We start from the raw sequence: 13,081 nt of genomic DNA on the forward strand, positions 1-13,081 counted from the left end.
GAGCCTGGGCCCACGTGCCCTAGATCCATCACTGATAATATTTAATAATTAATATTAAACTTTATTCTAGTGTCAATACACTTAAGCTTAATATAAGTTAACTGGAGACACTATGACCATACCTAAATTACTTCCTTTAACTTTAAACCCTTTAAGATTTCCCAGGGAATATTTCAAGTGTTAAGCAAAAATCTACAGGTACAAATAGTAAATTTTTGCTAAGTTCAAGGATTTAGAGGAGTAAGCTGAACCAATTTTTCTCTCCACGTTTTATGTTAACATTTGACACCAATCTCCACTTGGGGAATGATATTCCCAAATTTGCAGTGATATGAATGCTTATATTGTTTTTAACCTGCCATCCTTGCACTCTGTATTGAATTGAGAACTTTTCTCTGAGTCAAGTTGAAATATTAGGGATGTCGAGCAGTCAGGACGAAAACACCGATAAAGATGTCGTTTAGAAAATTAATTTGTATTTTTAGTCAGCGTTGAGTATGGAAAATTTAATTTAATTTGCGGACGGGGTTTCCGTTCACTACACAAATATTTGGTGATTTAGCGTTGTTGATTTTCAGGACGGCTAAGAAAGGTTCAAGTTTCAAAAAGCACTTGTTGAGCCATTGTTCCACCCCATAGATCTTTTTGTTTGTTTTTTGTTTGATTTTTTTTTTTTTTTTTTGCCACGTTCTCGTTGTTGTCGCCGTCGTGGTTCCAAGGCTACCATAGTATGACAACTTATAATAAATTTATACTCAAATTACGACTTAGTCGTACCACCAGCCTTAGATCAGGTTAACAGATAAATATATGCAGAAATACAATTGCAGATATTGCTTGTTGTTATTTCTGTAGATGATTTAAAAACGATAATCTTGATGATGGACTAACTTATTTTGGTACCAAAGAAGCTACGAGGCGCGAGGGAACAGGTAAAAGAAAGTGTTTGGCGCTTCGTCTCCATTCCCCTCTCATCAAGGCGATGCACTTGTGCTATGATTGTTTGCATTAATTTATGCACGGTTACCGTTCCACTTTTATTGATTATTCAGCAGATTTTCAGATACAGTAGACGTCACTTTTACATGAATAAGCCAACAATTCCAAAATTTGCTGACATCGGGAAAACTTAGTGCAGCGTTTGGCAAGCTAAGACTGTTGTGCTGTGCCAGGAGCAAGTTTTGTTTCGTGCGTTTTACAAGTAAGTGACTTTGCATGTGTTACTGGACTTAGTGAGCATGAACTACAATTGTTTGTAGTATGTATGATTTCCACCCGGCTTTGTTGGTCCTTGCACTGTAACTGCTATGCATGTACGAAAGAAAGTTTTGCTTTCCAATATACTGATCGATGTTACAGTATTTATCCGAATGCGTGGTCTTTTAAAAGATAAGCTGTTTGCTCAATGGGCGAGTAGCTTGGTAGATGCATTATGCACTTGATTATGCTTCAATATTTGTCAAGGGTACACTGGTAACTTACCTTCCATAATTTTATCTTAAGCCAAACCTTCAATAGTTATCGAGTTCTTCAGACGCAGACCTGGACGTTATCTTTAAAACATACTATACTGTCTTAACATTATGACTTGCTTGGTACTTTTGTTATGTACATATTTAGCTATTTCTTACGTAACTTATCGATCTAGAACCCCATCCAGGTCCAAGTTCAGCTCATAACTTGTAAATAGGGACTTAGTTCTATTCTGGATTAAGGAAAAAGAAATTTTCTTAGGTAATGATGAACAGATAGCTGATGTACATTGTAGCACGGTAATAGTTTCCTTTCCCTGCATAATACTGATCAATTATTAGCCAATCGGAAACTGATAAATGGATGAACTGTCAGATATAATATTTATTGCTACGTTGACTAGAATTACCTGTTGTAAACATTATCCTGAGCAGTTTTTGCATTATTAATTTTCAAACTGTATCAAGTGTGGGAACGATTGGTGCCTTTTGTTGTAGATTTTTGGAGATCTTACCACTATCCATTCACTTAGCTGTAATGTCATACTTTCACTCAGCTGTCATGCTCTTTAGTACTTTAAATAATATTCAATTTATCAGGGTCTTTTCCATTTTATTTCTGTTTTCTTATATAAAGTCAGATGTTATATCAAGATGGAGCATAGAAATTCTGGAAGTAAACATCATGCACATATACAGGAGTCCACTGGTCAACATGTGACCCAATCTGATGGAGAAGAAAGTGTCGTGAAGACTGGATATTACACATTACCAACATGTCGTTTTACAATCCTGGTTCAGGTTTTGTTATTTACTGACTTGGTGTCCTCTGTTGCACTCTGGCTTTGTGGTGGAGACAGTGGTTACTTAGAGAAAAATGTGATGCATTTCAAGATTAAAGACTCTGTGTTTGACTTAGCAGCAATAGCATTTGTGAAGTGCAGCATTCTCTTCTTTTCTTATCACTGGTTAGAAAATTTTTCTACGAAGCAGATTGATTATCCCTATGAGAGAAGACTTGCATTAAGGAAATGCTGGTGCCATTTTCTTGCAATAATTTTGAGTCTTGGGTCACTTGCTTACAGTGTAACTAAAGGTGTTCTTATTTATAAAGAGGAATCACAGGAAAAGCACAAACTCCACGCAACTTACTTTGCCTTGGTCATAAGTTCTGTTGCATTTTCCTTCTTGGAAACTGTGTTTGCACTTAGTAGTTTTGTTGCTATGAGACGACTGAAACTGATGCGAATTCTTCACACTCCTAACGATACTGAAGCGAAAAGGAAGCCAAAGGTCAATTTAGGAAGGTTGATGACTCTGGCCAAACCAGTAAGTGTTTTTTAAACATTACATTTAATGTATTCATCTAAGAAACATATTTTGCAGGTCCTTTAAAGAAATTGATCATTGACTTTGTGTAACATGTTCAAGTTACTGTCTTTGGTAGTAATAAGGTGATGAAACTAGTCTTGTTGAGTAAGATTATCATCAATTCTAACCCAATTAAATATATTGAAAGGGAAGTAAAAAAACAAGAGGATATGAATGCAAGTTGTTCATCGGAATTTTTTTTTGTAATATTGAAGGTAATAAAAAGTATGATGTTGGAAATTTTCATTTTTACAAGCTTAATCCCTTTTTGCTCTCCAAAATAAAATTCAATTGATGATGTGTAGGAGCTTCTCTTACTATTAATGGCATCTCTGGCTCTGTTGGCATCCAGTGGGGCACAGATTGCAGCTCCTTTCTTTTTTGGTAAAGTGATTCAGGCAGCAACGGAGAAAGGCATGAGTAAGTAAATGGTGACCTTGGTAATTGAATATTTGATGAATAATGCAGTTTACATTTGAGGAAAACTGTTATAAAACTTGTTCAGAATAGGAGATTATTGAAGATTTTTCTACGTTCATGCAGCATGAGGTAATTTGTCTCTAGGGAGAGGGAATAAGGAGGGTTGGTACCAGTTAGATGGGAAACAAAATAAGCTGACAAACAAAACAGTTGCAATCCTAAAGTTTAGATAGCTGCATTTGTTACTCTGAGGTTACTGGGAGGTTACTGGGAGGTTACTCAGTGAAGGAGCCTTGTGGCTGGGAGCATAACAATGTTATAGCAGGCTTGTCAATGGGATGAATTCCTTTTCATCACAGATGATGAATTTCTTTTTCATCACAGAGCATTTGAATGAGACCATTGTAATCCTTGCCCTTGTCTACCTTGGAGGTGCATTAGCTGCTTTGGTAAGAGCTTGGCTCTTCACTCTCGCTGGTCAGCGGCTAGTGGCTCGGATAAGAAAGCAGGCAAGAGTATTTCTTCTAACAACTGAGAACATCACACAACTGCTGAATGATTAACCAATCTAAAGTTGGTTGGATTTTAACTTTTCTATCTATGTCAACCACTTTGCACATAGGTATCAAAATGCCTATATTTTATCATCCTTTTTAACCTAAAATTCTTATATTACTCTTTATATTCAGCTGTTTAATTCTATCTTGCATCAAGAGGTGGCATTTTTTGACAATAACCGGTGAGAGAAATGTTAGATTTCTAGTAAATAATTAAATAAACAGAGGTTAGGGTTAGGTACTGTTGTGAGTGTGCTACTAAATTCTCAAAACTAGTCTGAAAAAAATAACTTCGTTTTATCAGCTGAGTTGGTAATGTAAATTGGCCACTGTAGATAGTTTTTAAAGTTGTTTCAAGTGTTTGTCCTTTGTCCTTCTAACAAAGGGCAAACACTTGAGAGTTCCATTGCAGTAACTCTTTACAGTGGCCAATTTACTTGATCAACTCAACTGATATGACTAAATTATGTTGTATACCCCCCTGCCTTTAATATAGCACCATAGTTTCTTTAAATTAGAAACTTACCCCCTTTAGGTAAAAAATAATCATTGACAAGATCACTGATTAACTCCTTGCCTCCTAAATTAAGGGACTGATTGATTGCCCATCCTTCATTTATTTGGAACAGTAAATAAATGAAAATCAATTATGTTAATAACAGAAGTTACAGTGTAAGTGAATTCAATTAAACACTCCAGTTAGCTCAATGGATAGAGCACTGGACTGTTGTGCGGGAGGTCGAGGGTTGGAGCCCCAGCCAGACCAACACTCTGGGTCTTGAAATAATTGAGAAGAATATGCTACCTTTCTATAACATCAAGAAATGGTTAGATATTCTAGTCTTCTCGGATAGGGCCGAATAAATGGAGGTCCCGTCTCCTGCAGGGATAGGGGCAGGGGACATTAATTTCCCATGCACGAGATTACTGTGTGATGGATGTCCTCCCCTGGGGGGGTGGGATGGGTGGGTAACAGGACCCCTGTTGATACCAGTGTTTACTACACTGAAGGGGCTATCCTGTATAAATAAAGATGTTTACTCTACTCTACTAAAGAAATTAAGATAATGCACTGATTAATGGAGAGTCATTTTCCCAACCATGCGCTTGTAGGACTGGTGAACTTATCAACCGATTGTCATCAGATACTCAAGTCATTCAAAATGCCTTAACAGTGAGTGACTGTGTGTAACTAGTTTACTTGAAATGATTTTGTAGCTTATGAATAATTTTTATGAAATATATGTTCAGACAAACCCTTTGTTTTATTATGATTCATTCATTCATTAACTTTAGTTCTCCAAACCAATTAAAAGAATGAATTAAGGTCTCCAGGGACATTTATTTCAGTAAATTCTTGATCAGAATTTTAACACTCAACAGTTGACTGTTTATCAGATCAGATTTCTACCAAGGACTTTTCCTCTTACTTTAAGTTTCTAGCTGAAGGTAGTAATCTATGAGTGGAATGATTCATGTCTGTTAATAGGAAAAATGGACAGCATGAGACAAAACGATGGATATATTTCCTTGTAAAGTTTATACCAATGAAGATAATGAAATCATTGAGTGATTGTGTCCATTTTTTTTGTGAAGGTTAATGTCTCCATGTTACTGCGGTACATATTCCAGATTGTTGGTTCTCTGGTTTTTATGTTCACTCTGAGTGCCAAGTTGACTGGAGTTCTTATATCTGTTGTTCCTATTGTGGGAATAGGTGCCCAGCAGTACGGTATGTGAGCTGAATTATCCAACTTTGAATTATTATTGCCAAGGAAAACTGTGAGTACTTTCTGAAAAGTAATTGGAATGTTCATTTGAAAAGGTTGATGGTCAACCAAAGTTCATTTTCAAAGTAAAATAATCATGGTGTCACTTTGTGGTAGTTTGTGAGACAATAAACAACCCTTTTGATTGGAGAAAACCTTGGTAATAATGATCGAGTTTTGCATCATTCCAGTACAGTTCTCAGAATAATTTCCTCTGATCCATCTAATCTGTCTCCCTTTAAACTTTGAAGTAAGTAAAATTCTAGGTGTCCTGGAGCTGGAGAGCTTTGAAAAATTTGTTTCCTTATTTTTGGAAATTGTTGAAAGTGGCTCTACAATTCTTTCCTGGTAATGTAGGAAGTTATGTTCAAGGATTACGAAAGAAATTTCAAGATGAGTTAGCTGCAGCATCTGCTACTGCAGAAGAATCAATTGGGAACATACGAACTGTGCGATCATTCTCTCAAGAGCGTAAAGCCATGGGAAACTATGGCACAGATATTAACAAGAGTTACAAAGTTGGAGCAAAACTTGCCCTATTTTCAGGTACAGGATGTTTTTTTTCTTCCACAAGGAGGCAAACTTAGTTATGATTCACTTCAGTCTCTAGAGCCTTTGTTGTAAGGTTATTAGTCAAGAATAAATATTATTGTGAGTAGAAGGCAAAAAGTTGTTGTTTATTGATGGAGAAAAGAGAAGCAATGAAATGAAACATCTTAAACCTCTTATATTTACACCTACTTTGAGGATAGAAATTGTTGTTTATAATAAGTAGGTTTTTATTAAATTATTGCTTTTCTTATCCATTCTGGGTAAAAATCAGGAATCCTAATAGGTCCATACCAAGTTTTTGCTCCTTTCCACTTCTATGTAAGAACAATTTTCCTTGAATGTCAAGGAGAATAAATGTCAGTGATATTTTTTTAACATTCATTATCTTATCTTGATGGCAGGTTTATTTCAAGGTGTCATTGGTATTATTGGTCAGGTATGTAACTTGTACTAGAATAATGCTGTTGCAAACTTCTTTAATGCCTTTGACATCTTAGGCATAATAATATTTTTCAAGTTTTCTTACACATTCCCCAACAAGGAGAAATGTTTTTCAATATTGTAGATATTCATTAATATGTTCTACATTGTTATTTGCTGTTTACTGTTTGTATTTTATATTGTAGGGTGCTGTTGTGTTGGTCCTGTGGTATGGTGGCAATCTAGTCAATCATGGTGAACTTAATGTTGGAATTTTAACAGGTAAAATATTTGAAAAAAAATAATTCCAAGGAAGTGATTTTGTTGGTACTCACTCTTCACAATAGAGAAGAAAGTTATCAAACAAATTTGGCAATAATAATAATAATAATAATAATAATAATAATAATAATAATAATAATAATATTAAACAATTTTTAATATAAGAGAAAAATCGAGTTTCCAGATGGGATTTGAACCCACGACCCTCCGTGATCTAGTCGGATGCTCTAACCACTGAGCTACAGGAGACTCTATGGTGAGCAAGGGTCAATTAGTGGGTATTGACTGGAACCACATCACGTGGCTACACAGCCAAACATCAGCTAGCGCATAGAAGCTCACTTACAGCATCACGCTGTCACATTAAAGCATCACATGCAGCCAACCAGCCCCCAGAGTGAGCATGAAAAGATGAAATAAACAATTTTTAATATAAGAGAAAATCAAGTTTCCAGATGGGATTTGAACCCATGACCCTCCGTGATCTAGTCAGATACTCTAACCACTGAGCTACAGGAGACTCTATAATAATATTAACAAAGAAATTCAGGGTTGACAAAAAAGTTTCAAATTTTAAGTTATTTATCTCATTAGTCAATATTAATAATAATATGAATATTCATTTGATTGTTTCTAAGCATTTATGCTGTACACTCTAAATGTGGCCATGGCATTTGCCTTCCTCTCATCTTTGTATGGAGACTTTATGCAGGTTGGTCTTGACAAGTTCATATTTCAACCATTTTCACCCTTAGTCCATAGTTCTGTTGCCCTTTGTATACTGATCATGTTTCATAGACTCAGACAATGTACTTAATGCAGCAATTGCAATTAAGATCAGTCCTAGGGGTATCTGTAATGAGAAAAAAAATTCAGTCATATATAAAATAGAAATCTGAAATGTGGGAAATAGAAATCAGTTAATGATATGTAAATAAATAGAAATCTGTAAGGTGCAAAACTGTAATCTGTGAAATGAGAATCTCTGCTGAAAACTCCACAGGTGTGGAGAATGAATTGGTCAGTTCACCACAAGTGTGATTTGTGTACGCTGCCAACCAAATTATAATAACAACAACTAGCAATAGTGAGAAATGAAAAATCTGTGTTTTCAATGCATTGTCTATATGAAAGAAGAGTTGCACCATTAAGCCATAAAGAGCACATGCAATTTGTAAATATTAGCAGGCCCTGTGGCTGTGCTTTATATAAGGTGAAGCAGTGTACATTGTTGATATATATTGGAAACCTTTTTTCTGTTTTCCTTATTACGTGTGAATAGTGTAATAAAGAATTCTTTCTTAATTTGTGCTAGTCTTGCAGGGAAATAGTTATGAAAACAATAAGGTGAAAATTGTTTGTGACAGGAATACAAGGTGTAATAAAGTAATAAGATACTAATGGGAAAGAAAAACTGAATAAGCACAAATTGTGTCAGTTTTTCTATCTGGTTCACAGTTACTTTCTCAGAAGCAAAATAACGATTTATTTTTCCATGTCCAGTCATTTATATCTGAATCTAAGAGATTTTGTCCAAGTACTTAAATGTGTATTTACTATCTGTTCGCTCTGCTTAAATGTTCTATTGTTTGTTTTGCTACAGCTTCGACTATTGATTATTTTCTGTTACTTTTTTTTTTTATTATTCAATGGTATTTCAAAGTGAACCCTGTCGATGAGTATTTTTACTCTCAGGGTAAACTTTGTCCAATAAATATGTTTAAATTAAAATATATATATATATATATATATGGCCTAATAAGGGGAAAGAAAAAATGAATGAGGCAGCAACACATGGTGTAATAAAGTAATATTATATAAGGTAATAAGGAGAAAAAAAAAATTAATGTGGCAGCAACACATGGTTTAATAAGGTAATAAGGAGAAAGAAAAAATTAATGTGGCAGCAACACATGGTTTAATAAAGTAATAAGGAGAAAGAAAAAAATTAATGTGGCAGCAATATTTTTTCCTTATTACCTTGTTACAACATGTGTTGCTGCCACATACAATATTTTTTTCCTTATTACCTTGTTACAACATATGTTGCTGCAACATACAATATTTTTTTTTATTACCTTATTATATCATGTATTGCTGCCATGTTAATTTTTTTTTTGTAATAACTTTATTTTTACCCCTTGTTACCCTACTACACCATGTATTGCTACCACATCCATCTTTTCCTTATTACACCATGTATTATTGCTACATACATTTTTTTTGTCCTTATCACGTAATTACACCATGTAAATGCTGGCATGGGCATTTGTTGCTGTTTTATGTCATTAACAAACCAGTGTGGAAAACCTTATCACCTTATTACATGTAATAAGCTGAAAAATGGGAATCAATCCTAAAATAGGCAGCATATGGTTGTTGATGAATAATTTGAAAGGGATGCGACAGGTCACTTTCCCAAATGAAAATTCATGTGGAAAATGTTGCAGCATGTTTCCACATGAAATATCATGTCTGACCCAACCTTTTTGTTTTTCTTGAATTTCAGTCATGTTTAGGATTTTCCTTTTACAGATTTCTATATGGCAAATTACAGATTTTCATTTTGTTTTATTTCTTTTGTTTGGGAAATGACAGTAAGCGTGTAATTTCCTATCCCTGTTGGTTTTCTTGTATTCAGGCTGTAGGTGCATCAGTACGCATGTTTCAGCTAATGGATCGCTTGCCAGCTATAAATGCGGAAGGAGGACAGAAACTTCACTCCGTTAATCAAAGTAAGTGTTAAGTGGAAGGCAAGTGTTTACTTATATTAATAACATGACGTAACTGTCTTGCAGGAATAGCATGCTCACTTGGTGATGAAAATGACCTGAATGTCACCAATAGTCCGGAAGATAAATTGGAAATAAACACACACAAAAAGCACAAACCTTGAAAGGACATTCAAGCCATAATGATCTTTAAATTTCCCACCAGGTGCCATTTTGGATTGAGTTTTTTCTGTATGATTTCCAATGTTTAAAGACTTGTTTCATGTGCTGGTTTCCCTAAAGGATAAAAGAGACAAATGAGTCAACCACAGAATGTCAATTACAAAAAATATTGTTGATATTTCCATCTCTGTTTATTGTTCTCACTGAATGGTTTATTCCTATTACGTCAGTTGATACATTTTTAGTTGAAGGTACTATTTAGCTTAGGTCCAAGGTTTGCTGTGGTGCAAATTGCTGTAAAACTGACTTCTCTTCAAAGCAATTTCTAGTTAAAATGATAGTTACTGGAAATTTTTGTCAAACTTTTTTTTCCCTGGAAGCAATCCAGTTTCAAGAAGTCTGCTTTGCTTATCCATCGAGACCAGATACTGATGTTCTCAAGGTAAAGTCATCACTATTTTGAGAAAAAATAAGATTTCCTTAGAAGTGAGCCTGTGTGTTAAAAACTGATTGTAAATACATGGTGTGATTTCACATTTGTCAGGGGATGTCATTTGAACTAAGACCTGGTCAGACTGTGGCACTTGTTGGGCCCTCTGGTGGTGGAAAGTCAACAGTGATAAGCCTAATTGAGAGGTTTTATGATCCAAAGTCAGGCATTATCACAATAGGTTGGTGTTAAATACCGTTCCTAGACTGACTTTCTGCCTCTCATTAGTGATGAACAAAATTAACTGCCATGTCTGCATGTTATTGTCCTCTCTCCAAAATTCTGGAGGCTTAGGGCTTGTATAAGGCAAAGGGCTTGTTTGGTATATTTTTTTCAAGAAAAAGAGAGAGAGAGAGGCAAAAAGTTGGAGTCAAACCTCTTCATTATCATGTTATAGGAGGAACAAACTTGGGTGAACTGGACTTGTTTTGGATGAGACGCAAGATTGCCCTTGTTAGCCAAGAACCAGTTTTGTTTGCCACAACTATAGCTGGTAACATTGCATATGGACGTGACGCCACTCAAGAAGAGGTTAGTACAACATCAATTTATTTAGTTGTGTTTCATACCAAGCAATACTATGTGGGCAGCCTTGACCATCTTCTGTATACCTCTATCAGAGACTCATGCTCACCCCAGGGCATGGGATGACTCAAATTAAACCATTCCAGTGTATGCAGCAAAATGAAATTGTTTGCTGGTAAATTCTTTACTTTCATGCCTGAATCAGTTTTATTCACTCTCCTCTCTCTGTCCATAGATAGAGGAAGTGGCAGTGCAAGCTAATGCTCATGCTTTTATCACAGAATTTGAGGTAATATACCAGTCATGCACTTAGTTGATCAAAATATTTATCAATAATAGTAATCAAAGTTTAACGTGGGGCATGGTTACCCATATTGCCCGAGCCAGAGGCTCAGGTATGAAATGCAAGACAACAACCCACCCATCCCACCCCAGGGGAGGACATCCATCACACAGTAATCTCGTGCGTGGGAAATTAACATCTCCTACCCCTAACCCTGTAGGAGACAGGACCTCCATTTATTCGTCCCTATCCGAGAAGACTAGAATATCTAAACCATTTCTAGATGTTATAGAAAGGCAGCATATTCTTCTCAATTATTTTAAGACCTTGAGTGTTGGTTCAGGTGGGGCTCGAACCCTTGACCTCCTGCACATCAGTCCAGCGCTCTATCCATTGAGCTAACCAGGAGGCGGTTAGCTCAATGGATGATGCTTTTAACTCATATCATTCTTATAGTAATGGATTATTGAATTAAACCACAGGAAGGATATCAGACTCAGGTTGGTGAGCGAGGCGTGAAGTTGTCTGGAGGTCAAAAGCAACGTGTAGCTATTGCAAGAGCTCTTCTGATGAACCCTGATATTCTTCTTCTGGATGAGGTATGTCTTGCTTCAAGGAAGATCGTTCAATTCAGCGATGGACAATTTTTCCCTCATAAAGAGGAGAAAGGAGTAAATACCATTGGGTTGTTATGTTCTGGAATTGTTTTGTTTGTAAAAAGTTAAGCAAGCATATGTTACATGTAATCCAAGGGAAATAACTGTAGTGGATTCCTGTTTTCAATCTTCCTTAGGCGACAAGTGCATTGGATGCTGAAAGTGAACATTTTGTGAAAGAAGCCATTGATCGGGCCATGAAGAATAGAACAGTTCTAGTAATAGCACATAGGCTCTCTACTGTGCGCAATGCTGACCAGGTTTGGTTTTTTAAATAGTTTGAAAGTCGTTGTTTGAGCTCTACTTGAAGATGTTTCTTTCTTTTGTTGATTTTAGTTGTTTAAGTATGATATTGTTTTACAATTTTAGATCTCTTTGTCAGATTAAGACACCCACATGGTTGAAGAAATCTTCCAGTTTAACTTTGTCACCTCAATGCTCTTTTGTATTCAGAATCCATGCCAATATGTGTTTGGAACCTAAGTAGTTCATGTTAGGTAATCTTCATTCCCATTGTAGATAAAGTATTACCTTTTTCTACAGGTATTGGTTATTGATAAAGGTCAGATTGTTGAACGAGGTACCCACAAGGACTTGCTGGCTAGTGAAGGTGTTTACAAAAAACTTGTTCTGCGACAGCTGAGTACTTCCCAAGGTGCCTCTGTTGCAGCTGATGACAGCTTTGATCCAGATCTTTGGGAGGCAGGCAAAACTCCAATCGATGAAGAGGAAGAATCCTAGTCAAACTGTAACAGTTACATTGTTCTCGTAGTCTTGTTTTTGTTATAGTGTTAATGAACTAGGGTTTAATTAATGTTATAGTGTTAATGAATTAGGATTTAGATAATAGGAACCATCACTAGGTGTAAGATGCACGACATGAGAGGTCCCAGAGAGTAAACATATATAGCTAAGTTGCATGCATATTGAGTGTGTGATATATTGTGTAACAGTAGTTTAGGTAGTGATTATTAAAGTTCAGTCGGCTGTTTTAACCAAGGATTGACGTCACTTTTCTGCAGTAAGACACAACAGTTTTAAGGCAAACATTAAGACACAATGAAGTTAAAGGTTTGATGAGTAGTTGTCTATAGTGTAGGACAAACAGCTCCAATCACCCACCTGATAGAGTAGAGCTGGGATGTTTGTGCTATTGCATCATTCACCAAATTTTGTACAGAACTAAATCAAAATTTCCGTTAGACAACAAATATCCTTATTTCTACACTGCAATTATCATTGTTACAAAGATATCAAGGTTTAGAGGGAGCATGACAGATCACTGATTCCGAAAGTTGATTTAAATAGTTGTGCTATAATCTGTTTTGCCTCTGAAAGCTGTAAGAAATTTTAACGATTTTTTTTTTTTAAGATTTTCAAACTAAGGGTT

The 13,081-nt window shown here is 35.7% G+C and overlaps 1 protein-coding gene and 1 long non-coding RNA gene across 2 annotated transcripts; one reads left to right on the forward strand and one right to left on the reverse strand.

Moving 5' to 3' along the window:
• The first annotated feature begins 998 nt into the window (after positions 1-998).
• LOC111326149 (uncharacterized) lies at positions 999-12,691 on the forward strand. The gene is made up of 19 exons (XM_022930087.2): positions 999-1,201; positions 2,110-2,801; positions 3,149-3,263; positions 3,648-3,772; positions 3,953-4,002; positions 4,934-4,994; positions 5,417-5,552; positions 5,947-6,135; positions 6,543-6,577; positions 6,768-6,843; positions 7,482-7,555; positions 9,485-9,578; positions 10,118-10,179; positions 10,282-10,408; positions 10,625-10,758; positions 10,988-11,041; positions 11,518-11,634; positions 11,829-11,951; positions 12,235-12,691. The coding sequence occupies exons 2-19, from the start codon at positions 2,127-2,129 to the stop codon at positions 12,430-12,432; spliced, it is 2,445 nt and encodes an 814-aa protein (XP_022785822.2). The 5' UTR covers positions 999-1,201; positions 2,110-2,126; the 3' UTR covers positions 12,433-12,691.
• Positions 6,601-10,286, reverse strand: LOC148718297 (uncharacterized). The gene is made up of 2 exons (XR_015994976.1): positions 9,735-10,286; positions 6,601-7,696 (listed from the first exon to the last, which is right to left on the reverse strand). It is a non-coding gene; the product is annotated as an uncharacterized LOC148718297 (long non-coding RNA).
• Positions 12,692-13,081: the final 390 nt, after the last annotated feature.

This window comes from Stylophora pistillata, chromosome 13 (genome assembly GCF_964205215.1).
Source record: "Stylophora pistillata chromosome 13, jaStyPist1.2, whole genome shotgun sequence".
Lineage (NCBI taxonomy): Eukaryota > Metazoa > Cnidaria > Anthozoa > Scleractinia > Pocilloporidae > Stylophora > Stylophora pistillata.

What these genes read in the sequence shown, in the direction of transcription:
- LOC111326149 (XM_022930087.2), top strand. Translation starts at nt 2,127, where the DNA reads ATGGAGCATAGAAATTCTGGAAGTAAACATCATGCACATATACAGGAG. An exon ending in GCATTTTTTGACAATAACCG is followed by an intron (nt 4,003 to 4,933) that starts GTGAGAGAAATG and finishes ATGCGCTTGTAG; the next exon opens with GACTGGTGAACTTATCAACC. An exon ending in CTGTGCGCAATGCTGACCAG is followed by an intron (nt 11,952 to 12,234) that starts GTTTGGTTTTTT and finishes CTTTTTCTACAG; the next exon opens with GTATTGGTTATTGATAAAGG.